Source organism: Castanea sativa, chromosome 12, assembly GCF_040712315.1.
Source record: "Castanea sativa cultivar Marrone di Chiusa Pesio chromosome 12, ASM4071231v1".
NCBI classification, from domain to species: domain Eukaryota; kingdom Viridiplantae; phylum Streptophyta; class Magnoliopsida; order Fagales; family Fagaceae; genus Castanea; species Castanea sativa.
This window is the reverse complement of record NC_134024.1, coordinates 5,395,512-5,422,821: the sequence shown is the minus strand read 5'-3', so window position 1 is coordinate 5,422,821 and position 27,310 is coordinate 5,395,512. Positions and strand designations below refer to the sequence as shown.

Genomic DNA, 27,310 nt, shown 5'->3' with positions numbered 1-27,310 from the left:
TAAAATTAATACCTAAATATATAATTATATAATTATATTATTTTAAAAAAAATTAGAGGAGGCATTGCCCCTAGCCCCTAGTTCATGAATAGCCCCGTCCATAAAAGTCAGGGTTCATTTAAAACCCTGAAGAAAGTGTAGAGCCGCCTCTGTATTTTTCCAATTATTAGTTTGAATATATGTATGATTTTGTACTTTTGCATGTTACGTGCTTATCACGTGGTACAGACTCTTCTGATGGGATTCTTAACTAGTGCAGCAGGAACATCAGGATCACCAATTAGCTTAGCACGTGATACACAAATGTGTAATTTTCTTTTTTGATAAACACACATATGTGTAATGCCATTACTTTTTCATGTCTTTTTATGTCTTTATAAAGAGGACCAATGTAACGGGCTTGTCAGAACAGCACACAGAGAGAGAGAGAGGCATGGATGCACTCAATTCTACTAAACCCGACGACCACCAGGTGACTCCAAGCATAGTCTTGCTTCACTTATCAATCTTATCTATTAATATGGTTTCACACTTTCATGTCATTTCTTTTATAATATTTAACTAGAGGTGGCAGTGTGGCACACACACATATATATTATAATACAATAAATGATTACTGTTTTTTTTTTTTTTTTTTAAAATTTCCAGGGATAGATTAGTTGCATCGATTTTTTATATATTTTTTGATGAATTCACGAAATAGTATAATGCAGTTTCAAATAATTTAGTTTTTAAAAAAAATTAGTTAATTGGTTTGAAATTGCTTGATTTATGATAAAAAAATCTAATATGAATAAAAGTGTGCAATAATATGTTTGTTTGGGTGATAATATTTTATAGAAAATGAATCATTTTCCAAAAAGTAGTGTTTTTTATAATACTAATTTCTCTTTTTTAGTTTGCTGTGAGATATAATTATTTTTTTTAAAATTTATTAGAAAACAACATCTAAAAATAAGTTATACTTTTTATGTTGACCAAATATAGTTTTTCTTTAACTCATTTTTTATGATGTTACTAAATATTAAAAAATATGAAAAATTATCTTTACACAAGATTTTCTATTGAAACAATTGAAAGACAAAGTTTAGATACAATGTCTTCACACAAGATAACCAAACAAAGGACAAATTTTGTCCTTTCTCAGTATCTTGTTTATCTACAATATTGAGGAAGGACAAAGTTTAATTACAAAATTGGTTATTGTTTTAAATTACAACCTTACTTAATATTTTTTTTATTGTGAGTGATTTTTGACAAATCCACCATTGGATTACATCTTCTTATTATATCTTCCATGTTTGCAAAATTTCTAAAAAATTAAAGATTAATAGCTATGTCATTAATAAATTGTTTAAATTACAAGTTTTTATAGTTTAAAATTATGCATAAAATATATATTTATAAATCAAATAGTAAATAATATCTGATTGACACAAAATTTAATATGTATATTAAGAGCGTAAAGAACATACAATTCAACTGTTAGATTTTCAAAATATGTAGTAATGTTTATTTTATTGAGTAATGTTGTAGTCTTATGCTACGACTAATTTTGTAGTTAAACTTTGTTTGCCTAGGAATTATCATTTGCAGAATTATGCAAATAAGTTACCGAAAATAAGCAATTTCAAAACAGACAAGCTATTTGGATGATTGAATAAATTACCTTTATATTTGCAATAATGGCAAGAATTATCATTAGCAGAAGAACTAAGAATATCGTGGCCAATTTATGCAATGGAGACGTCGTAAAGTGTATTGTGTTTGGTCGTTTACAGTAACTTATATATATTCCTTTCTTGTTTGACAGATTCTGGTTGAAGAGAAGTTGTCTGCAAGAATATTGACATTGAATAGACCTAAGCAACTGAATGCCCTTTTATTTCAAATGGTGTGAGACCTAACTTTTTGAATACTTTTGATGTGTTTTCTTGCATTCTCTTTTATATTATACTACCATATTATGGTATCAAATGCCTCAGTTATCTTATGTTTTTAAATTGATATATATATATATATATAAATGAAATCAAATGAAATGCGATAGCAGGGTGCAAAGCTATGTCTGCTATATGTGGTGGATACAAGTCTATGTTTTGAGTTTAGGGTTTTTTTTTTTTTAGCGTGTGAACAGTAACTGGTACTGTTTAAACACATGGATTTACGGTGCGGGAGACAACACGCACTATTCATGGGATTCACAAGCACTTTATTTAGAAAAAAATATTAAAAATGAATCTCACAATACTATTCATACATTTAAAAATTATTTTGTTACAATGTTTTCAGTTTTCAGCAATTAATTCTATCCAAACGGACCCTAAGTATAATTTATGTAATATGGATGATTTTGTATTTCTAGTCCTTTAAGTGGATCAACCTTATTCCGTTTCTTTGTTCTTTTGAATATACACGCCCTTTTGTTTCCTTTTGTAATGTCCATAGAGGTGGCAAATGGTGGGTTGTGTCATAAATGGGTTGTGTGATAAATGAGTTGGTTGTGTAATTACTCATTTATCCATTTATGACCCATTTATATATAAATTAATTATCCATTACCAATCCAATCCATTTAATTAGTAACCTACTCATTTAACCCAATATGACCCAAATACCTTTAAAACTACTTGAATACCTTCTTGACCTCCAAAATTACCAAAATACCCTTAAATACCTAAAATAATGCAAATACCTCTACACTTCCAAAATTACCAATATACCCTTGGAAATCCAAAATATTGCCAAAATCTCTAAAATGAGGAAAATATTGCCAAAATCTCTAAAATGAGCAAAATACCAATAAAACCTCTAAAATAATTAAAATACCCCCAATATCTCTAAAATCACCAAATATACTTAAAAATTACTAAAATGACCAAAATACCCCCGAAACCTAAAAATTACTAAAATAGCCCCAAAACCTTAAAATGACCAAAATACCCTGAAACTCAAAAAATGACCAAAATACCTCTGAAACCCAAAAAAATGGCCAAAATACCCCTGAAATCCAAAAAAATGGCCAAAATACCCCTGAAACCTAAAAAATTACCAAAATACCCTCGAAATCCAAAAAATGACCAAAATACCATCGAAACCAAAAAAATGTCCAAAATACCCTCGAAACCCAAAAATAGACCAAAATACCTCCAAAACCCAAAAATGACCAAAATACCCCCGAAACCCAAAAAATTACTAAAATACCCTCAAAACCCAAAAAATTACCAAAATACCTCCGAAACCTAAAAATGACCAAAATACTTCCAAAACCAAAAAAATGACCAAAATACCCCCAAAACCCAAAAAATGACCAAAATAACCTCGAAACCTAAAAATGACCAAAATGCCCTCGAAACCTAGCTGTCATTTGTTGGGTTTTGGGGGTATTTTTGTCATTTTTTGGGTTTACGGGTATTTTGGTCATTTTTAGGTTTTGGAGGGTATTTTGGTAATTTTTTTGGATTTTGGGAGTATTTTGGTTATTTTTTAGGTTTCAAGGGAATTTTGGTAATTTTCTAAAAATTTAGATTTTATGTTGTTTATTTAAATTTTAGATGGGTTTTAGGAGTATTAGTGGGTTTATCCATTAAGACCCATATAATTAAATAACCTAATGGGTCTTTACCCATTTATCCCAAATATTCAAATGAAATGGGTTAAGACTTATCCAAATTAGGTGGGTAATTGGTGGGTTCATGGATATGGATAAAAATTGCTGCCCCTAAATGTCAATCACAATTTTACTTGGGGAATTTTTGCCATTTCCGGATCTTGTTATGTGGTTTCTTGCATTCCATTTGCCAGTCATGATATTCTGCTTTGTGTAAGATAATGTTATGCATGTTGGGGATAATACACAAAGTAATCAAGAAAGAGCAAAGTGAACACAAAAGACAAACGGAAAAATAGATAACTTTGAGGCACAAAATTGTTATCCTTAGACAAGATTTGCCCTCACACTATTGTTGTTAAAGAGTTATCACAAATTCGTCTCCTAGATGCAACCAAGTTTGTTGGGTTTTACAAACAGGAATTTTGGAGAATACCTACAGGATTTTTTGTGTTTCTTAGAAATTGATTTTAAGAGAGAAAGAAATTAGTTATCAAGTGAACATGAGCCACTATTTATCCCCATAAGGTTATAATCCTTTAAAAGACACGAATGGAGAGTTTAAATATTTCATAAAACCGTTCACAAGGTTTGAAACCTTTTCAAATGTTCAAAACAGTTACCAAAAATATTTTGCAAAAATTCAGTTTTTATATGTCTCGAAAGATTGAGAGGAATTGCGCATCAATCGAAGGTTCTTCTCGACCAATCGAACAGGAATCAAACATCAATCGAGAGAGGTAGAAACTCTAGATCAAATTTCTTGATCATTTCAATTGATCGAGAAAAATCTCGACTAATTGAAAATTCCTAGACTTGAATTTTCACATATAAAATTCTTGAACTTGAATTTTCATTTTATCATCTTTATAAATCAATACTCTCCAATCTTAAATATCATTATTACAACCTATTCACATATATACCTATATATACAACAATGTATACTAATATCAATATTGCAATAATACTTATGCATGCATGTCATAGTGCAAATGAAGTAACCAATTTGCTATAACATTTTATCTGGAACTTGTGTTTAATGCAAAATTCTAGATGTCTCGGCTATTGGAGCTTTTCGTTGCATATGAGGAGGATTCTAATGTGAAGTTGGTAATTGTCAAGGTATGTCCATTCTGAAGTTGGTAATTGGCTGATCCTCGCAAATGAATGTGTGGGTACATGGCAGTGGAAATTACATTTAATTTTCTTAATTCAGGTAGTGCTAATGAATCAATGTGATTGCTGTTTTGTTATGCAGGTTGTAAGGATTTTGTTTGTAAAATTAACCCTTAGTTATTTATGTTGGTTCTAAATGAAAAGCCAGTTTTGTGGTGAGGGCGGAAGTTATTTTATTTTGGCTAAATAAAATAGATTATCTTCTTTAATCCTCTAAAAAAAAAAAGCAACCTTCTTAATTAAGGTTGTTAACTTGTAAGCTTCATCTAGTTCAATTGTAAATTTACTTAGTATAGCTAGTAAAGGCTGTTCGTATGGAGGAGTCTCAAGACATTTTCTTGTGCATATATGATAGAAAGACATTTTAATTTGTTTAGCTGAAGTTTATAAGAAAAGAATTGGGCACGTTTTCGATTGTTTCACAGAGGATGCAAACTGATTGCATGTCCTCTGTGGTCATTTTTTTAGGGAAAGGGAAGAGCATTTTGTGCTGGAGGTGATGTTGCAGCAGTGATTCGGTATATTAATGAAGGTGTAGGCTCTTTTTATTACTCATTGGACCACCCTCATTGGTCCTCAACATCTAGATTATTCATGACCTACCACCACAGACAAGATTCAACTGCTAATGTGGAGTCTTTCAGTCATCTCTTCTTTACAAGATGCTCAATTATGCGAATTTCAAGAATTTATTTTTTAAGAAGTAAAGGACATCAATGCTAATCCTGTAATACTTCCCCCCGTCCCCCCATTATTTTTATGTCTTAGGTACCTGGAGATTAGGTGCAAAAGTGTATTGGATGCAGTTCACCTTAAATTACATTATGGCAACATATCGTAAACCCCAGGTGACCCTGTTCACCATGAATTGTAAATTTTCATTGTCTTTTGTTTATATTGACTTTTGACTGTGGAGGCATTCTTGGTCAAGTTAGTTTCATGAATATATTCTTTCTTACTATTAGCATGCAAATTGTTGAAGGTTTCAATCCTTAATGGAATTGTCATGGGAGGTGGGGCAGGGGTTTCAATACATGGTAGATTCCGGGTCGCAACAGAAATTTCGGTATTTATCTCTCTTTATCTCCAGTTTTAAGTCATACAGAATTTTACTTTCTCCTAGTAGATGATTATGAATTACACATTTTCCTGAGATTTTATAGAGCAGTAATGTATTTCCATTATCTTATCCCATTCAATTGATGATGGTCAGTTTGAATGTCCAAAGCTGGGAATCGAATATGGTTGTTTATCTCATGGTTCACTAGTCTCTCCCCCCACCCCTTTAATTTTAATTGTTGCAAATTTTCTTCTTTATTTAATATGTATAGTTGCAGGTACAATAGTTGCTAAATTGGGCTAGAAACCTTGTAGTTCAATTGGCACCTCTTAGTGTTTCTAATAAAGACATTTTGAGTTCAAATAAAAATGAAAAAAGATGCTAAACTTAATTTATTACAAAACTTCTTGTTTTTCTTTTTTGGGTCCTAAAATAATCTTAATGCTTCCTGTATCAATAAGAAAAGAAGAAGAAGAATTGTATTGTTAAACCTGATTTAGCAAGAAATGCTGATGCTGTCCACTATCATCACTTGTGTTTTGAACTCCTTAAAAGGTTCTTAAATTTGGTTTTAGGTCGCTCCTCTTTGGCCTACGTACACTAAATTGCAGTGTCCTAATGCAACTCCAGGCACTAGGGGCTAGCTATTCTGTACCATATTTATGTGTGAGAAGTTGCCAGATGATGCTCAAGTTCAAATGGTCCTTAAATGACTTCGCCTTTCCTTTGGCGGTGGCAATTAGAATTTCTTCTCGTTTTGCAGATGAGAATTTTAAATGCATTGGCAATTATGGTGCCATGTGTTCCATATGGATACATGAGTTGTATTTAATTTTCAATGGAATGACCAATTGTTGTAGCTTCATCTTTGCTATGACTTAATATTTTATTTTTATTTCCCCTTTTCTTCTTCAATGCTATATTATTCATTTGTCTTAAAGTGGTATGTAATTTTGGTTCCATATGGATACATGAGATGTATTTACATATAAAAAGAAAGATTGAACTGCTCCTTTTTTTTCTATGTTTTTTAGTAGTATTGTTTTAATCTAGTAGTTCTAGTTTTTTAAAGTTTGATCATGACAGCAAAGTATAAAATCACATTAAAACTCCAAAACAAGTGTGCTTGGCAATATTAGTGCTAAGCAAGTGACCTCCTGCCTCCTGGGATGGGAAGTCCTAAGCTGAGTTTGGATACAGCTTATGCGTTCGCGTCTGCTGCGTTTTGCGTTTTTTTTTTTTTTTTTCTTCTTCTGCTGCTGTACGGGTCAGGGGACAAAGGCTACTGTTCATGCACTGTGCATGAACAGTAGCCAGCTTTTGCTGACTTTTCAGCACATTTGTGGGTCCCGTGTACTGTTCACGGGACCCACAAACTTCACTTTACAGAATTTTTTTTATTAAAAATGGGTCCCACGACACTATTCACACATTTAAAAATTATTTTGGTACAGTGTTTTCAGTTTTCAGTTTTCAGCAATAAGCTCTATCCAAACGGACCCCTAGTGTTACCCTCATTTAAAAAATAATTGTAGATCTAGGTTTCTTGGATAACTTGCATTTTGATAGTGGACTTTTTGCAGGTCTTTGCAATGCCAGAAACAGCTTTGGGATTCTTCCCAGATGTGGGTGCCTCTTATTTCTTGTCAAGACTCCCTGGATTCTTTGGTAATGCCAATTACATCATTGACATATATAGTAACTCTTTGAATACTTGTAAAGTTGTTATTTACAACTATTTTGTGTTAGCTTTATTTCTGTGCCAAATTTGATTGTAATTATGTTCAATCATATTTACCCTGTATTTTATGTGGGATTTCATTGTATGGGTTGTGTGTGAGAGAGAGTGTGAACACTCAAGAAATTATTGAAGACCAAGTGGATTTCACAAGAAGTTTCGCGAAAAGCCTTCCCTCGAAGTGAGCCACGTGCAAAACACATGACTAGAATGCGAAGAGTCATGACAGCTGGTTTTCGTGAGTAATTCGCGAGTAAGGCATTCCTGCGAATTACCCATGAAATGTTCTGTTTTTCTATTTGGCATATCTGCTTCACTACATCTTCACCCATACTATATATACTCTCATTACCTATATATTGCAAGGAGTGCTTTCAGAGAGAAAACCCTAGCATACACACTTAAGAGTTAGAGATTATTATACCCACAATCATCTACACAATCCTGTGGTTTTCCTCATACTCCTACCTCTCTATATCCATATCTTTGAGAGGTTGATAACCCAAACACTTATCACACCCATTCTGAGTGTAAAATGAGGTTTTGGTGCTGCTGGGAAGCATTGGAAGAAGCCAATCATTGGAAGAAGCCAAGCTTTGGCGGATGCAATCGGGCGTATTGCTGGATCCAGAAAGCTAGACAAGACACAGTTCCGAGAAATCTTGTTGGAGTAAGAGCTTGAAGGGCTTAGGTGTATTGGGTAGATTAGGCTTGAAGGGTCTCTTGCTATTCGTATATCTTAATTTATTGTCTAGTGAATCGATTTACCGCTTGGAGGGCAGTGGAGAGTTTTTTCGCCAAGTTCTTTGGTTTCTCTTTGATAACATATCACCGTATTATCTTGTGTTTGCATCACTCTTCCCTACTTTTTTAACTTTCAGTTTGTTGTTGTTATATGATGAATATGGCTTAGAGTAGTTCTTTTGTTTGTTTGCTCGCATTTACTCTATTCCGCATTTTATTAAATTAGAGTAAAATCAACTGAGTCGTAATTTCTAATTTGGGGGTCTAAGCAGCTCTTGTGTTTTAGCACAAATCCGAGCTTTCAATACTAAATCTTTCCTAGAAAGGGGGTGAAGTTCATTTTCTTTTGTAGCTTGTCGGAGTTTGGATGGTATAATTCTTTAGCACTTAAATTTTCTCGAGTAGTTCAATTCCTATTTTTAGGTTTTAATGTATATGGCTGATTGATGCTATTGCAAACTAGCAGTATTGGTGAGAGTATTATATGTACTTGTTATCGTGATATAGGACATGTGATCGATAGAGGTGCATAATCTGTAGGTTGGTAGAGTCATTGGGATTAAAGTGTCAGTTTGTAAATCTCAAGTTATCAATTCGTAGCACAGAAATGAAGAAAAAAAAACTGGTGACCGAAGTAGTTAAGAATAAACCAAATCTTAGAATGAACCATGGTTCAACAGAAAACAAACCATAATGGGTGTTGGTTCTCTGTACCATGCAATTAATCTACTAGAAAACTTAAGTTTTATTAATTCCTCAGCAATTATGAATAGATTACTACTAGTGCTTTTGTATTTCTTAAATTTCCATTGCGCTAACTTATGGTGGTCTCTCTGCTCTAAGAAAATCTCTACTATCTGTTCTACACCACATTTATTTCTTACTATATTGTTTTTTTTATTTGTTCATATTCTTAGATTTACTTGTTACATAAAATTTGGAATTATAACAATTCTATGTTTCTTTGTACCAAAGCTTAAGAGTGTTCTAAGGTGGTCTTCTCATTTTTTGCATTGTTTTGTTATTATAATGGTCTTTTTTGGTAACTCCCCTCCCATTTCCCATCTTCTACTCGCTATAATTTTAAACCTTTGGCAGGAGAATATCTTGGTCTTACAGGCACTAGGTTGGATGGTGCTGAAATGCTTGTATGTGGGCTTGCAACTCACTTTGTCCCCTCAGAGGTAGTATTTCATTCTACTTTAATTATTTGATTTTAGGCATAGCACTCAAAATTCTAATGAAGGAAAAAGATACATCTTGTGTGGTTGATGAATAGTTGGAAGTAGTAACATGCATCAGCATGGTTTTAGTGCACATTATGAATTATTGTATATTTTTTTCCAAAGACTTGTTTTTTCCATTCCCTACTTGGTTTAAACTGAAAGGCAAAGTAGTGGAGTGGATGGGAGGAGGATACATAGGTCATTTGATTTGAAGAAAGACGGAAATTATGGTAAAAACAGAAATTGAAAGGAGGAAATACTTATATAGTTCAATAGTACAAAATAGACCATTAGACCAACCCTTGGGGTTAAGTCTAGGATATACTTTCTATTTACGAATTATTTTCGACAATATTTATCCTCATGCCATTAAGATGAAATGCTATGCATGTGTAGTCATCACCATTATGTTTATCTGCAAAATTTTTATTTTTAATTTTGTAATACATTGCCATTTGAATGCCTTGTGTGTTTTTAATTGTTGGCCAGAGATTGTCTTTGTTAGAAGAAGCACTGTGCAAGGTAGATTCAAGTGATCCAGCCATAATCTCTGCAGTTATTAATGAGTACTCAAAGCAACCTTATTTGAAAGAGAAAAGTGCATATCACAGGTTATTTTTGCATTCATAATTATAAAGATTATACTTCTTGTTCTAATTAAATGGCCTCTCCAGTTTTTATTCATTAAACTGTATTCTATGTATGCCAAGGATTTTTAATACTTATGATGTCAAGGATAATCAATCATGAAATAAACTTCTCTTAGTGAACGCATATATGAAAAAGCTCTGTTAGTTTATTAGCTAGCTGTATGTATCATCTTAACATATAGTGATAAATAAACTACATCTCATAGATTGAGTGCTAGAAGGTTCTATTAGAGTTGATTTTGTATTGAAGAACTAATGTTTTCATTTTCGCAAATGCAAACCTATCTTTCCGTTGTCAAAGATCCTCAAATATAATTTTTATATATTTTTTTAATCTTTTCTCAATAAACTCGAAATCCTTATTTTTTTCGCAATCACTTGGCTACAGATTGAATGTCATTGATAGGTGCTTTTCTCGAAGAACAGTGGAAGAAATTATATCTGCCCTTGTAAGTTCAATGATATTGAATTTTATCCCTGATGAGAATATTAATTTGCTGTCCTCTTTGTCAGATGTCTTCGAAACGTTTGCTAGTGCTTTGAGTAATATTCTTTTATTTTTGGTGTTTACATGTTTACCTCTTACCTGACCATGATCTTGTGGTGGCAATTTTAGGAGAGAGAGGCCTTGAATAAGAAGGATGATTGGATCTCTGAAACAATCCGGTCACTGAAGAGAGCATCACCAACAGGCCTTAAAATTTGTCTGAGATCGGTAAGGGAGCAGCAAGCCTTAATACTGCCATTCCAGTCAGTATTTAACTGCTTACGACAGATTGGCTTGTGGTTAAGATATTCATGACATCTTCTGTTGAAATTTAGCTCTGTAGGATTTTCATTATGTGCTCAAATCATGTGAGGCTATAGAAATCTCTTTTTCTTTCCTTAGCAGAAGTATCATTTATTCCAGTTTCGGAAGGTTAGAAATTCAATTTCCAGAATTATAAACTGTTTAAAAAAGTTGACAACTGAAAACAGTGTCCTTTTTCAAGGCATTTTTATAATAAGCTCAAAGGTTTAATACAGGTGATAAGTGCAACAAGGACCTATATAAAGTTATCAAAAAGGGGATATGGTGGCATTTATTTTTTAATGGACACTAAAATGTTTGAAGTGCCTATGTCAGATGCAACATTGACTCTTGTTAGCAAGTGTTATGCTTTCAATGATCAGCCATTAAACATGTAACTACCTCTTAATAACCTAAGGAATGAACAGAATTGAATGCTCAAATATATCAGGTGTTTTCGTTTCTCTCTAGAACAATCAGATAAAATAAAAAGATAAGGCTTCATTTCTAAGTAACGGGTATGAAATTGGTTTGATGCCTAGATACACATCTACACCCAACACATGCTACTCTGTCCTTGTGAATTGCGACATAGGTTGGTACGGGTCCAACGGGAATCAGGATGTGCTATGGCCATTGGAGAACAGTTGAGTTAAACATTTTTAGCCACCATGCAGAGGTGATTGTGGTAGAATTCGAAGGAGCATCCAAAAATGTATAGAGAATTAAGTTGGATCCAAAGAAAGAGAATGTCCTTATATTATTATTCTCTATTTTGTTTCAAAGGCCAATATGAGTTTTATCTTGATCAAAAATAAATAATGCCCTTGTACTTTCTGGCTTCCTTTTTTCATAAGGGCATAGAACAGATTTTTTTATAAGCATGGTGAATTTCCATTTTTTTGTAGCTGTATATATGTGAAGTCATAGTTGTAATAGTAGTACAAAATTTTTTATCACCATGTCCAAGAAAGCATATCATTTGAGGTATGAAGATGAATGTGGGGATTGTGTGTCACTTAGGATGCAAGCTTGACTTGTGGATACCACCATAATAGAAATATGATATTTAGTTCCCTCAATAAATTTATAACTAAAGAAAAAACTAAGCAGCCATCCAATTTATCTAAATCTTGTGAGATTGCTTGCACTTTTTAACGCTTATTCTCCTCTTGCAAACAGATTAGACAAGGACGGCTCCAAAGTGTTGGTCAGTGCCTTGTTCGTGAGTATAGAATGGTTTGTCATGTCATGCAAGGAAAACAAAGCAAGGATGTCTTTGAGGTTTCAGCTTACTCAAATATTTATCTTCTCCTAATTTATTCTTTTGCGGATTATTTTAAGACTTCCCTTTTACTGTAGGGCTTTAGAGCTATACTGTTGGATAAGGATAAGAACCCAAAGGTAAACATGCATCTGTTTCTGTATCTTTGCAATTTAGATTTTTCACTCTCAATGATTTTCATAAATATAGATTTCTATTGGTTTATTTTTCTTATTTCATCTTTGGCTTCCTATCTTTCCCAGTGGGAGCCCTCTAAATTGGAGCTTGTTAGTGACGATATGGTTGACTCATACTTCTCTATGATGGATGATGAAGGCTGGAAAGATCTAAAGCTCCCTGCAAGATCTAATATGCCTGCATATGCCATTGCAAAGCTTTAATGCGTGAAGGTGAAAAATGGGGAAGTTGTTGCACTTTTTAAATTATAATAAATGAGATATCAACTCATTGTGTGGAGACATATATAACCGCAATGAAATTGTCATTATCTTTGTGCTATTAGTCAATCCTTGTTACGGGTGCCAATCTCAGCTGATGCTATAGTTATAGTTTATGGAACACAAATATCCTGTGTATGCTTCAAATTATTTTCACTGGTAATCTTTGCAAGAACAGGAACCACCTTTGACATGATGGAAATGACTTTGACCCTTGACTCCTACTTTTCGTTTATAAATCTTGGAAATAAGTTTAATTGCAGAATGACAGTCTGACCCTTAACTAATCAGTTCAACTTTTGAGTCATTTGATTTAGCATCAAGTAAAAATATGTAGTTTCTGGATGAGAATGATATTTGACCAGAAATAAATGAGAAACTCCATTTATGACAATTGAGATGCAACCTGGTGTCTTTCGAATAGATTTTTGTGCACAAGTTTTATCTCTCTTTTCACTTCTTCCCACTTTCATAGATGTTCGAAAGAAAAATATAGATTCTGTCATTTTCTGGTTCAAGATTTAGCAAGTGCCTGGTTGCTTCCTCCCCTAAAATGATTTTTATAAACAATCTGCTGCACTAAGCACAACCCCCCAGATTGCTCCATTTGGTTCCATGGGCTTTTTTTTTGTTGATAAAATCTACATCTTCCTCGAAAGTCCTATAAAAGATCAATCATGCATCCATAGTGTTGCAACTTAGGGCTTATTCCATATTGTGCTCTCATGATGTTGAAATGTTACCTACTTTCTTGAATCACTTATCACCCTTGCACAAATAAAAGCTAATAATAGTATAATACTCCATTGAAGCTTATATCATATGGTTGAATTCATGTCCTTTTCATCAAATGGAATTGACGCAAAGCCTCGTCACCAAGGCTATGAATAGCAAGTACTTGGATCATATTGTTAGGAACATATTTTATGTAATTGACTAATCCTTTGACAAAATGCACTTTACTTGTAATTGGGTAAATTTAGGATGGATTTAAGACTTCAAGAAACATGTTGTTCAAGTCAAGTGTTAAAGTCATGAAGATCTGACCAAGAAACAAGTGAAGAAGAGCCGTTCATTAAAACTCGACAGATACCTCGACAGAAACAGTATCTATCGAGATTTAAGAACGAAGCTCGACAAAAGCTGAATCTGTTAAGATCTACGAAATCAGAATTTTTAGATCTTATTTTCTACATATGCTGAAATATTTGTATAGGGTTTCTTTTCTCACTACCCTAAACATATATAAGGTTTATTTTAAAGGTCGTCATACATGGAGAACATATGCAGAAAATGCCCTAGTTCATTATTCTCTCTAAAGAAGCTACTGCATCTTTATGCCAAGGGTTTTATGACCAAGGAGCTTCCTAATTTTCATCGTTGATGAACTGCAGAACTTTGCAGTTAACATCTATTGTTTAGTCAAATACTGGGGGCCGTGCATTAAAAGGAGAGATTGCCACTACAAAACAAGTCCAATTGAGTATTAGGGTAAGGGTTCAACTGTAGGTTGGTATACGGTACTAGGATTCCTTTACTTGTAATCGCTTGTTGTGATAATAGCGAATTCTCGGGAGTGGTGACCTTAAAATCACCCGGTTGAGTTTTTGCCTTGGAGGTTTTCCTCATTCACAAACAAATCATCATGTCAACTTTAATTTCCGCTGCATTTTACTTTAGTTGGTGATTTGTTTGTGCTGCCATATGTTTTGCATGTTAATTTGATTAATTAATACACTTGGCTAATTAATCAATTAATTCATCATAAGGGGTCGATACATTCTTGGCCTATCATAACGGTCTATTTTAGAATAAGAACTTAAAAAAAAAGATTTAATTAATTATCTTACAAAATACTCACATATGATTATTTATTATATACTATATTTTATTAAAATGTCGATTTTTCTTTATTTTTTTAATTGCTTGTCTCTTTTCACACAGCAACTGCCTCTCATTCTCTTCCTTCACAATCAAGAAACGCAAAGAAATTTTTTTTGCATAAGCTACTATGCTTAAGTATATTTATACAAGCACTGTAACAAAATCTCATTTCACACAATGGATGTACATATTGATATGTGTGTTTTTTGAGGTTGACTTGCCAAAATCTGATGTGAATGCTCTCAAGCACATTTTTATGCCATAAATTCCTTTGGTTGGTCTTTTTTGTGTAGATTATCATGCACGGGTGGTGGTGGTGTAAATTTATTAAGTAGCATTTTCCATGACATAATTTCTTTCATAGCAAGTAGTTCCATCTAGTGTAAACTCTCATGTAATGAATTCCCTTTCTTAAGGTAAATTCCTGCATACTCATTAGCCTTTTTTTTTTAATGTAAGTTCTCGCATTCACATATTTTTCTATCCCTTGTGGGAGGCAGTGGCGGCTCCAGGATTGTTTCTCAGGGTGTTCCTCGGTGGACTTGCTCTGTTACAATTTTTTTTTTTTTTTTTTCTGATTCTCTATTACAATTTTTTATTTTTTAGATTTTAGTTCAAATTTTTTTTTTAGCTTTTTCTTTTTGCTTGAAAGCAATGTTATGAATACCGTTTTGGACCTTGTTTCGTTTTGTTTAGTGGAACGGAATATTTTGGTACCGATTTATTTCGACGTACTGTTTCAGGGTGTTTCGAGGTTTCTAAAAAAAATTAAAAATTAAAAATATTTATATTTTCTTATACAACATAAAATTATTAATCCAAATAAGTAAAACTCAAATAAACAAATCATTAGTTTTTCTTTTTTGACACTCAAATCATTTAGTTATTACATAACAATTATTGTTTTAGAATATTAAAACATAAATATGTAATTGAATAATGAAAAACAACAACAAAAAATAGTAAAATAAGAGTGTATATATATGTATATCATATTGGGAAGAGGCAAGACTCAATAAATAAATTTGAAATCAAAATCTTTTGTTAGATTTTTGAGTTTTGTCATTTCCAAAGCTTTGTCATGTGGGTGGGGTCAGCAAGCTAAAAGTCTAAAAAACAAACTAAAGAAAAAACTTGACAAACCAAAAATTAGAGTAAAAAAAGAAAGAAGAGGTAGACTAGCAGAACGTCTGAGACGAAGCAAAGAAGAAGAAGAAGAAGGGGCGACCTTTGCGATAGTTGGATTTGTTTTTTAGGTGTTCGACGCAAGTAATGACATGCTATGCTGACGAGTTTGTCAGTTTAAGAGTTTTTCTTTTTTTTCTTCTAAAAACTGGAACCAGCCAAAATGTAACAAATAATCTACCAAAATTTAATTTTATTGGCATAAAATTTTTTTGAGAGTGTTCCTAATTTTTTTGAGGGTGTTCCCAATTTTTTTTTTATAGGTAGATATATAAATTTTTTTTATTATATATATTTAAAAAAAAAAAGAATTCAGGTCAGGGTGGTCCTAGGACCACCCTGACCTATATGTGGCGCTGCCACTAGTGGGAGGTATAGATCTATATTTCCATCCACTTCTATCCCTTGTTGGAGGGATAAATGCACAGTTACCACATTCACACATGCACTTATATCTACATTGTTTTCAAATATACATCATATCGAAATTTTGGCCCAACTTGGTGATTTAGATTTGGGGAGTTGGATCCATAAATATATCAAGATGGTTAGACTAGAGCATTCTACAAGTTTGAAGAACTCACTAGTTGAAATGTACTCTAAATGTGGAGATATAGACATTGCTCTAGGAGTGTTTGACGACATATCCAAAAGATGTTGTCTCTTGGAATGATATGTGTTGGGTTAAAATGAATTGACCCCTTGCAATTAATTAATTAATTACCCAAGTTAATTAATTAATTAATTACCCAAGTTATTTAGATCAAATTTCATGCAATAGCGTGGCACCACAAATAGATCACCAAATTATCTAAATGCAGCGGAAAATAAATTTAACATAAGTAATTTGTTTACGAATGGGAAAAACCACCGAGGGAAAACCCCATCAGGTGAATTTCATGTCACCACTCCCAAGAATTCACTATTGTCAATCACAAGCGTTTACAAGTATAAGAAATTTTACCAAACCTTTTGGCCTATTCCGAAATACCAACCTACAGTTGAATCCTTACCCCAAAACCCAATTGGACTTGTATTGCAGTGACAATCTTCCAGTTCAATGCACGAATCTCAGTACGTGACTAACCAATGATGCACGGATCCCAGTACGGGACTTAATCATCAACTTGAAAAGGATGTTGGTTGCAAAGTTATTCAGTTCATCACATGATGAAGATCACGAAGCTCTTTGGTCACAAAAAAAACCTGAAAAAAAACCTGAATTTTTTTTTAAATTTTTTATATTTGCTTTGTATTAGGAACACCCTCAAATTAAAAAAAAAAAAAATTATATGTTCTACTTTCAAGCCAAAAAAAAAATTGAACTAAAAAAAAAAAAAAATTGTAACAGAGCCCACGGCAAGCCCAACAGATTACAGAGTTAGCAAACCCACAGATTCTCCACAAAAAAAAAAAAGAGCAATGCCTTAATCCCTAAAGGTCTAAATCAGAAATCACTAAAGGCTTTATCAAAAAAAAAGAAAAAAAGAAAAAGAAATCACTAAAGACCTAAACTAAAGCAAACCTAAAGACAGCAACGCCTCAGTCCCTCAGAGCAAGAGCAACGCCGCTTGAGCCTGAAGCCAATAGACAGAGATCGGATTGGTCCAGTCCAGATCGTCGTCGTCGTCGCTCGCACGTTGTTGTCATTGCCCGCCCGTCGTCGTTGTCGCTCATTGAGTCGTCGCTCGCCCTCATCGGAGATCGCTCGTCGCCTTGTGGCTTGTTACTGCCTCAACGGCCTCAGCCTTCAGGCCTCCCTGCTTGGCTGCTTCGGTGCTCCCTCCCTCAAGGTACTTCTCTCTCTCTTTCTCTCTCTCTCTCTCTCTATTTGAATGAAATGAAAATGATGAAATAAATGAAACTCGCTTTCTCGTTATTCTTTAATAAGACTAACTCTCTCTCTTTACTCTTTTGATTCTTGAACTGTGAGTTTGTCTGTGATTGGCTCATTGGCCGAAGTTTAAGTCTTTAACTTTATTAATATTTTGTCTATTTTTGACCTTTTGAATTTGGCTTTATCAGTTTATCTTATCCATTGGTGTTGGTGTTGGTGTTGGTGTGTGTAGTGTGTTGGTGTTGGTAAGATATTAATTGTCTTTTAGTGTAATATGTGATTGTGAAATTTTCTAATTGGCAGGGGCATCAGGCATGAGGCGTGCTTGTGTGTTGAGTGGGGTGGGAGTAGATGGGCACATGGGGGGCCGGGTTGCACATTACACTGCTTTAGTGCTTTAATTATTGTGCTGCACATGAGATGTGTAATGTGCACATCAGTAGCTCTTTTAGTGTAAACAATATAACAAATTAAAACAATATAATTAATGAAAAATAAATTAAAGCAATATAGTTTATTGTTAGGCTAAACAACAATAATTAAAGCAGTATAATTAACCAATACATTATAAAAGACAAACAAATTAAATTATGTTAAGCTAAATAATAATTAATAAATTTATAATTAATGAAACAACAATATAACAAATTATAGTTTATAAAAGATAAACAAATAAATGAAACAACTAAACAACAATAATTAATAATTTTATTAATATTTCAATTGAACTTATAGTTTATTATTTATTCTTTTGTTAGAACTATGGACAAATATTTGATAAGAAAACCACGTACCCAAGATTCATCTCCTGAGCAAGATTCATCTCTATCTTCTAAGCGAATTTGTGTTGACTTTAACTTAGAAAACTTTCCTTCAGATCCTGGGTTATGACAGAAGATATCATCTTATCATTCTAATAATCATGATGAAATAAGAAGACATTATTTAACAAAAGGCCATTGTCAACCTGTTCATGATTACCCTGTATCACATTTTTCTGGAAAGCCCCGTCGATTTAGAGCTGAATGGTATGTAAATAGAAAATGGTTGGAATATAGTATAGACAAGGATGCGGCATTTTATTTTTATTGCTACCTATTTGGGCAAGATGTTTGTAAGCAAGGAGGAGGTGAGACTTTTGTAACGAAGGGATTCAAACTTTGGAATTAGCTTGTGAAGTTCGATTCCCATGTTGGAGGAGTTAATAGTACTTATAACCAAGCTGTCAAGAAGAGTGAAGATCTACTGAAGGAAAAGCAACACATTTAAAGTGTTTTGGTTAAGCAATCAAATCAAGATAAATCTGAATATCGGGTTTAAATAAATGCAATAGTTGATTGCATAAGATTCCTTTTATGCCGGGATTAGTTTTTCGTATTCACGATGAATCTCAAGGTTCAAGTGATAAAGGAAATTTCCTTGAGTTTCTACAATTTTTGGGAGATCACAATGAATCTATCAATAAAGTGTTGCAAAAAGCTCCGAAAAATTGCAAGCTTACCCACTCTGATATTCAAAAAGACATTGTGAATGCAATTGCACGTAAAACATCCAAAGTCATCATTAAGGATCTTGATAATGAGTTCTTTTCAATATTAGTTGATAAGTCACGTGATATCTCAGTGAAAGAACAAATGACCCTCGTTCTTTGTTATGTGAACAAAAAATGAATTATTATAGAGTGGTTCCTTGGTGTTGTACATGTAGCAAGTACCACCACTTTGTCACTCAAATATGCTATTGAATGTTTACTTTGTGAACATAATTTGAGTTTATTGAATCTACGTGGGTAAGGTTATAACGGGGCTAGTAATATGCAATGTGACATCAATGGTCTCAAAAGTTTAATTTTGAAAGAGAATAAGTTAGCATTTTATGTCCATTGTTTTGCTCATCAACTTCAATTGATACTTGTTGCTATTGCTAAAAATCACACTAACATTACTGAATTTTTTTTTATGTGATTAGTAATTTAGTAACTGTTGTTGAAGGCTCTTGTAAGAGACGAGATGCTTTTTGAGATGCACGATTTGCCAAAATTAAAGAAAATTTAGAGAACGGTGTACGTAGAAGTGGGTAAGGTTTGAATCAAGAGACAAATCTTAAATGCCCTAGTGATACACGTTAGAGATCATATTATGAGACTATTCTCTTTTGATTTTGATGTTCTTTGCTGCTGTTGATGTACTTGAGATTATTGAAGAAGATGGCCTCTCCGAACGAAAAGTTGAAGCTCGATCTATTATAAGGTCAATTCTATCTTTTGAATTTGCTTTTGTTCTACACTTGATGAAAAACATTTTGGGGGTCACAAATGAGTCATCAATAGCATTGCAAATAAAAAAAAGAAAAAAAATCAAGATATAGTAAATGCTATGGATCTTGTTAAAGTGTCTACGTAACGATTGCAAGATGAGAGATGATGAATGGAAATCTTTATTGACTGAAGTGTATTCATTTTGTACCACACATGATATTTCTATCTTGAACATAGATGAAATATTTGTAGTTAGTGGGAGGCTGCGATGCAACATTCAACAAAATACAAATTTACATAATTATCGTGTTGAGCTATTCTACACAATCTTAGATATGTAACTTCTAGAGCTTAACAATCGTTTTTTTAAGGCGAATACCAATTTGCTACTTTGTTTGGCTTGCTTGAATCCAAGTAATTCATTTGTGACTTTCAATAAGGAAAAGTTGATACGTCTAGCTAAGTTCTATCCCTATGATTTTCTTGGGACCGATATTTTGGCATTTGACTCTCAACTTCAGAATTACATTTTTGATATGTGTAGCAATGACTTGTTTTTAGAGCTTCTAGAAGTTAGGGAACTTGCTGAAAATTTAGTGAGCACAAGGAAGCATGAGACATATCCATTAGTCTATTTGCTTGTGAAGTTAGCTTTGACTCTTCCAGTTACTGCTGCAACAGTAGAAAGAAGTTTTTCAGCAATGAAATATATAAAGAATGAACTGCGTAATCAAATGGGAGATCAGTGGATGAATGATTGCTTGGTTGTGTATATTGAAAAAGATGTAGCTTGTAGCATTAATAATGATAATTATCATGCAATGATTTTAATATATGAAAACTCGTAGAAGGCAATTGTAAATTTTATGTATTTGCGTGTTTTTTTATTGTTATTGTTGTCAATATATAAATTTTTTATTATTAGATTGTGTAATTTATGCTTATTGAGGAACACATTGAAAAAATTTTCTAGAGTCGCCACTGAGTTTTGATTTGTTTTATGTAGATGATTTTTAGGTTAAGAAGGGGTTGGCCAATGGTATGGGCAGCTATTTGGAGGTAGAATCTTTGGTTGGTCTCAATAATGTGATACTCTGTTTGTTTGGTTTTTTTTTTTTTGTCAGAGTAATGGTTAATTAAAAAATAATTTCACATATATAAATAAATAGATATAATTTTCTTGGTTTTGTTAAGTTTGGATACTAATTTATTTTTTATTTTTTATTTTTATCGTGTAGAGTTTGATGACTTTGGACAAAGATGGACTGAAAGGGTACATTGAAACCATATGCAAATTAAATGATTGAAAATCCAAAAATAAAAAAAAAATTAAATCATAAATTTAAAAATTTTACAAGTAAAAATTAAAGGGAAATTACACTTTACCACTCTAAACTATACCTTAAATTACACTTTGTACCTTAAACTTTTCGAATGCACGTTTTGCACCATAAAATATGAATTTTGTTACACTTTGCACCCCGATATTAAGTTTGCTGTTAGCTTGGATGAAAATCTAAAGTTTAGAGTGTAAAGTGTAATCAAGAATATAGTTTAGGGTAGTAAAGTGTAATTTCTCTTTTTATTTTTAAGGGATTGAGAAGAAGGGCAATTGAGTCTTTTCACGTGATGTCATACTTTTCCATCCAAGTTAACGGTAAACTCAACGTTAATGTGCAAATTGTAACAAGAGTCATAGTTTAGGGTGCAAAATGTGCATTCGAAAAGTTTATGGTACAAAGTGTAACTTAGGGCATAGTTTAAAAAGGTAAAGTGTAATTTCCCAAAATTGAAAAACATAATTTATATAATTTTGCAAATTATATAATACGTAGCCATCAAACTACTAGGAATATAGTAATAGTCTAATAAATTATTGGTCAATGTCTCTGTACCATTAATCTCAATCAGGAAAAGAAAATGTCCAAACTTTTTTCTTAGGTTTGACAAAATAATTACAATCTATTAACCAAACCTAGCCCAATTCGAGCTGATTTTTAGAACTACCAACCCAAATAGCTTAAATTGGGTCTCAACAAACAAACAAAGGCCCAAAAGGGTTTAGGTTTTTACTGTACCTTGAATATATACACACACATAGTTTAGGGTTTTTGGTTGCCACCACCTCATTGTTTTCATTCTCACAGAGGCGCAGCTAGAGTTTGAGAGCGAGACACACAGAGAGACCATGAAGACCATCTTGTCATCTGAGACCATGGACATCCCAGATGGGGTTAAGATCAAGGTGAACGCTAAGGTCATTGAGGTGGAAGGCCCACGTGGCAAGCTCGTAAGAAACTTCAAACACCTGAACTTGGATTTCGACCTCATCACCGATGAGGAAACCGGGAAGCGAAAGCTGAAGATCGACGCTTGGTTCGGCTCCAGGAAGACCTCCGCCGCGATCCGCACCGCTCTCAGCCACGTCGAGAATCTCATCACCGGTGTCACCAAGGGTTACCGTTACAAGATGAGGTTCGTTTATGCTCATTTCCCCATCAATGCCAGTATCACCAACACCAGCAAGTCCATCGAGATCAGGAACTTTCTTGGAGAAAAAAAGGTGACCCATTTCTCTTTTCGCTGTTTTTTCAATTGGGTTCTCCTTGTTTTTCGTTTTTTGCATCTGGGTCGTTTTCGTTTACTGTGGATTGTGTATATTTGTTGTAGTAGTCGATTTTGGTTTAAATGCTGCGAAAAAAAGTGTTTGGGAAAGTTTAAATCTTGTTAATGCATTTGGTGGTGTCAATAGTAGTCACTCTCATATGGTACTTTTTATATCTAATATGCAAATCAGGAACTTTAGGATACTACAGAGTGCTTTGTTATGGGCTATAATTACAGTTCCTCATTCCAGCTTACGCGATTTATGGTTCTACTTGTTCATGCTTATAGCAGTCACTCTTATGTAGTAATTTTATATCTAATATGCATATCGGAAATGTTAGGATGCTACAAAGTACTATGTTTCTGGGCTATAATCAAAGTTACTATTGTTTGTTCACTTTCTGAATGTAAATAGCACTCTTATGTAGTCACTCTTATGTAGTAATTTTAAATCTTGTTAATGCATTTGGTGGTGTCAATAGTAGTCACTCTCGTGCGGTACTTTTTATATCTAATGTGCAAAACAGAAACTTCAGGATGCTACAAAGTGCTTTGTTATGGGCTATAATTACAATTCCTAATTCCTATTGTTTATTCGCTTTTGGAATGTGACTAGCCTTTGTAATATTGCAGTTTACGCGATTTATGGTTCTACTCGTTAATGCTTATAGTAGTCACTCTTATGTAGTAATTATATATTTAATATGCAAATACGAAATGTTAGGATGCTACAAAGTACTATGTTATGGGCTATAATTAAAGTTACTATTGTTTGTTCACTTTCTGAATGTAAATAACCTTTGTAATAGTGCAGCCCATTACGCGTTTTATGGTTCTAATTGTTATTGCTTATCATTTGGTGGTGTCAATAGTAGTCACCCTCATGTAGTAATATTATATCTAATATGCAAAACCGAAAATGTTAGGATACTACAGAGTACTCTGTTATGGGCTATAGTTACTGTTCCTATTGTTTGTTCACATTCTGAATGTGACTAGCCTTTGTAATAGTGCAGCCCCTTGGGTGTTTTATGGTTTTACTTGTTAATGCTTATTGTTTGGTAGTGTCAATAGTAGTCACTTTCATGTAGTAGTTTTACATCTAATATGCAAACCCGAAAATGTTAGGTGCTACAGAGTGCTCTGTTATGGGCTATAATTAAAGTTCCTATTGTTTGTTCACTTTCTGTATGTGACTAGCCTTTGTAATAGTGCAGTCCCTTAATTGTTTTATGGTACAACTTGTTAATGCTTATCGTTTGGTGCTGTCAATACTCAATGTTAGTCACTCTCATGTAGTACTTTAATATCTAATATGCAAAACAAAAAATGTTATGATACTACAAAGACTCTGTTTTGTGCTATATTTATAGTTCCTATTGTTTGTTCACTTTCCAAATTTGACTAGCCTTTGTAATAGTGCAGCCCTAAAGCCTTTTATGGTTCTACATGTTAATGCTCATCGTTTGGTGGTGTCAACAGTAGTCACTCTCATGTGGTACTTTGTATTGTTTGTTCACTTTCTGAATGTGACTGCGCTTTGTAGTTTGTAATAGTGCAGCTCCTTAAGCATTTTATGGTGCTACTTGTTAATTTTTTGCAATGTTGCGAAAGGCTAAGGCCTGGATTCGTTGATACTAAACTTTGACAAGTTAATTGACTTGGTTGGTTTTTTTGTGTTTGTTGGTTTTTAGGTAAGGAAGGTGGATATGCTTGATGGGGTCACTATTCTCCGATCTGAGAAGGTCAAGGATGAGCTTGTACTGGATGGGAACGACATCGAACTGGTCTCTCGTTCTGCTGCCTTGATAAACCAGGTCCATTTCTTTGTCCAAACACATATAAAAAAAAATGTACAATCATTTCTGTTATATGTTATATGCACTTGCTGACCTAATCTCTTGTTGGTTTTGCAGAAGTGCCACGTGAAGAACAAGGATATCCGGAAATTCCTTGACGGCATATATGTCAGTGAGAGGGGGACCATCGTAGAGGAGGAGTAATTGTAATTGTAATTGATCAAAAATTTTGAAAAGTTATCTTTAAAATACCTAGGTTTGAATTATGTAGCTTTTAATAGTTGGACCATAATTTTTGTTTTGAATGGTTATTCCCAGCTTTTGTGGACAAAGGTTTTCTGCTTAAGATGTGTCAATTTTACTCAAACAATGGCGTTGTAATGTATGAATCTTAACCTAAGCAAGACCCGTGTGTGATGTTTGAAGGGCATTCAGTGGATGGTTCCACAAACATAACCTATATTCTTGGCTTATGTTTGAATTCTTTTTTGTTTGTAGACATTTGGCATTCTTTTTTTGCCTTCTTCATTGGATTTCCCTCGCAGGGAGAGACTCCTTTTTTGGGGTGATATGACTCACTATTCTTAAGTTGATTTCATTGTACCATAGGGAGAATTTGATTCTGCCACTGTTAATTTTTTTTTTGTTCCCCCTGTTTCTGTTATGTGACTAAATTGTTTTATGTGTTGAGGCCAACCCCATTAAAGCTTTGACTTCTCAGTTCAACCACTGTAACTCGTTCCCAAGCAATCTGGTCGTAAGCTAGTGCTGTCAGTCACTTAAAAAAGTTTTCATATTGGTGTTGACACTAGTGAAACAAGTTTCGCAGAGAACTTACATTTTGGACCTATATAAGTCGGGAGAATTGCATTTATATATTAATTTAGTTCTTGCAATAAAAGAAAACCTTATCATTGGTGAGTTTCCCACCTTATGTAAAATAATTTTCTGAGTTGACGTATGTGATATGGTATTGTGTGGTCAATCTTGTCCTTGGTCTATCCTAACAATGTTCCCTTACGGTCTACATCTTTCTCGGAAAAAAAAAAAAAAAACTATAGGCTTGATAAATGAACAAATAATTCATTTTTTAAAAAATTCTTAAAAAATGTAAAGTGCCATTTTGTTAATTATAGATTTCATCTGTGTTCATTGAGTCTGATTCAAAGATATTGAGAGTTTCGGTCATTCCAATTTCTCTTGCAAACTAGGAAGTAAGGATATAGGCACGGTACAACACGGCAATAGTAATGACTAATTTCTGAAAAATTATACTAGTCTCAGTCATGTGTTTTAAGACTTTTCTTATTTTGGTATGATGTCAAAACTTTCTCTTCATCCTAATTCACGGTTTCTTTGTTTGTCTAATGATATTTATACATTTTTCAGTCACCGATATATTGGAGTGTGATGATAGCTGGTACTAGACGCTCATACAAACTACTTATATCAAATATAAATTTGGGTTCAATTGAAAGTTTCAAATATAAATTTGGGTTCAATTGAAAGTTTCAAATATAAATTTGGGTTCAATTTAAAGAAATATGTAGATTGACATCATAAGGACAAAATTGATAATTTATTATTATTATTATTATTATTATTATTATTATTATTATAAAAATTAGAAACCCTCTCCTATCCCTTCCAAATTCTTCCCAAAAATTAAAAAACTTTCAGCTTGACCAAACTAGACTGAAGTGGACCGATTCATTATTTTACATTGTTTTAGTTGATATTTTATTAACATAGTTTGCAATAAAATGATAGAGGAATAGGAAAGTTATGGTAAAATTTAAAGACAAAAATAATAGTGTAAATAGGAGAGAGAGAGGAAAATAAAATAGTAGTAATTTTTTAGTGAAAAATGCTTTAATGTACAAAATATGATTGACAAATGGAGTGCTAATATTTCAACGTCACGAGAAAAGAAAACCATCAAAAGAACTGTTAGAAAAAAAGTCTTAAAGGGGTGTTTGGATTTTTAGTTTCTATCACTTACAACTCTGTTTCCATCACCCATAATTCAAAATATGTGGGTTCCACGGCTAAGGAGTGTGTTTGGCATTGTTTCCAGTTTTTGTTTCCATCACTCAATTCTCTGATTTTTGAGTGATGAGTTATGGAAACTGAAAACATATTTTAGGTGTTTTCAAGTTATGGAAACAGAGTTATGATAACATTTTTGTAAATAAACACACATTGAGAGACCCACCCAGCCGCAACTTTTGACATTTTTTTTCTGCTGGGTACAGTGTGTGTGTGGTTTTCTTCTTCTTCATTTTTTCTTTTTCCTTTCATGCTAGGTCTGGTCTGGTCTGGTCTTCTTAATTTTTTTTTTTTTTTTTTTTTTTTTTTTTTTTCACATTGTGTTTTTGGGTTTGGTTTGGTTTTTTTTTTTTTTCACTGGGTTTGGTGAGTTTGGGTGGTCTTCTTCTTCTTCTTTTTTTTCTTTTCCCTTTCACGTTGGGTTTGGTCTGGTCTTCTTCTTTTTTTTTTTTTTTTTTTTTTTTTTTTTTCACTGGGTTTGGTGAGTTTGGGTATTGGGGGTGGAAGGAAAAAAAAAAAAAAAACTGCACCAAGTTAATCCATGGGTCCCACAAAAAAGTAGAAAAATTGAGTGATAAGAAGCTGAGTGAAGTGTGCCAAATGGATGGGTATAGGAAATTGAGGTATTTTAAGTGATGAGTTATGAGTTATGAGTGATGAGTGACGAAAATTGAGTGAGGAGTGATGAATGATGAAAAAAAAAAAATCGAACATTCCCTTAAGCTTCCGCTTTTTTCTTTTGGGGGCAGGGATGAGGGTGAGGGTGAGGGTGAGGGTGAGGGTGAGGGTGGTAGTTAGCGTCACGATATAGTGATTGAAAAAAAAAAGTGTCTAACACCACTGAGCAAATGCGAAAATCCTCTAATTTAGATTAACATAAACCCCAAATGAGAAAGAAGTTTTGAGCACACGTGCGAAAGAGGCAAGTTATTATCTCTATATATTAAGTGAATTTCGAAAGTTAATTACATGT

At 33.3% G+C, this 27,310-nt stretch overlaps 2 protein-coding genes across 2 annotated transcripts; both read left to right on the top strand.

The window, feature by feature from the left end:
* The first annotated feature begins 433 nt into the window (after positions 1–433).
* Positions 434–12,662, top strand: LOC142621331 (3-hydroxyisobutyryl-CoA hydrolase 1-like). Its single transcript, XM_075794648.1, has 14 exons — positions 434–472; positions 1,814–1,894; positions 4,667–4,735; positions 5,258–5,321; positions 5,558–5,637; positions 5,772–5,855; positions 7,433–7,517; positions 9,430–9,515; positions 10,047–10,168; positions 10,596–10,656; positions 10,824–10,922; positions 12,180–12,281; positions 12,360–12,401; positions 12,525–12,662. Exons 1-14 carry the CDS (start codon positions 434–436, stop codon positions 12,660–12,662), a joined length of 1,152 nt encoding a protein of 383 aa, XP_075650763.1.
* Positions 12,663–21,982: 9,320 nt separating this feature from the next.
* On the top strand, positions 21,983–24,688 carry LOC142619913 (large ribosomal subunit protein uL6). The gene is made up of 3 exons (XM_075793286.1): positions 21,983–22,445; positions 24,184–24,306; positions 24,406–24,688. The coding sequence occupies exons 1-3, from the start codon at positions 22,071–22,073 to the stop codon at positions 24,490–24,492; spliced, it is 585 nt and encodes a 194-aa protein (XP_075649401.1). The 5' UTR covers positions 21,983–22,070; the 3' UTR covers positions 24,493–24,688.
* The last annotated feature ends 2,622 nt before the right edge of the window (positions 24,689–27,310 follow it).

Bases quoted from the DNA above. Each gene is read 5' to 3' on its own strand.
- LOC142621331 (XM_075794648.1), top strand. From the start codon at position 434: ATGGATGCACTCAATTCTACTAAACCCGACGACCACCAG. The intron at 473-1,813 runs GTGACTCCAAGC...CTTGTTTGACAG, and splicing joins CTAAACCCGACGACCACCAG to ATTCTGGTTGAAGAGAAGTT. The intron at 12,402-12,524 runs GTAAACATGCAT...TATCTTTCCCAG, and splicing joins ATAAGGATAAGAACCCAAAG to TGGGAGCCCTCTAAATTGGA.
- LOC142619913 (XM_075793286.1), top strand. From the start codon at position 22,071: ATGAAGACCATCTTGTCATCTGAGACCATGGACATCCCAGATGGGGTT. The intron at 22,446-24,183 runs GTGACCCATTTC...GTTGGTTTTTAG, and splicing joins ACTTTCTTGGAGAAAAAAAG to GTAAGGAAGGTGGATATGCT. The intron at 24,307-24,405 runs GTCCATTTCTTT...TTGGTTTTGCAG, and splicing joins CTGCTGCCTTGATAAACCAG to AAGTGCCACGTGAAGAACAA.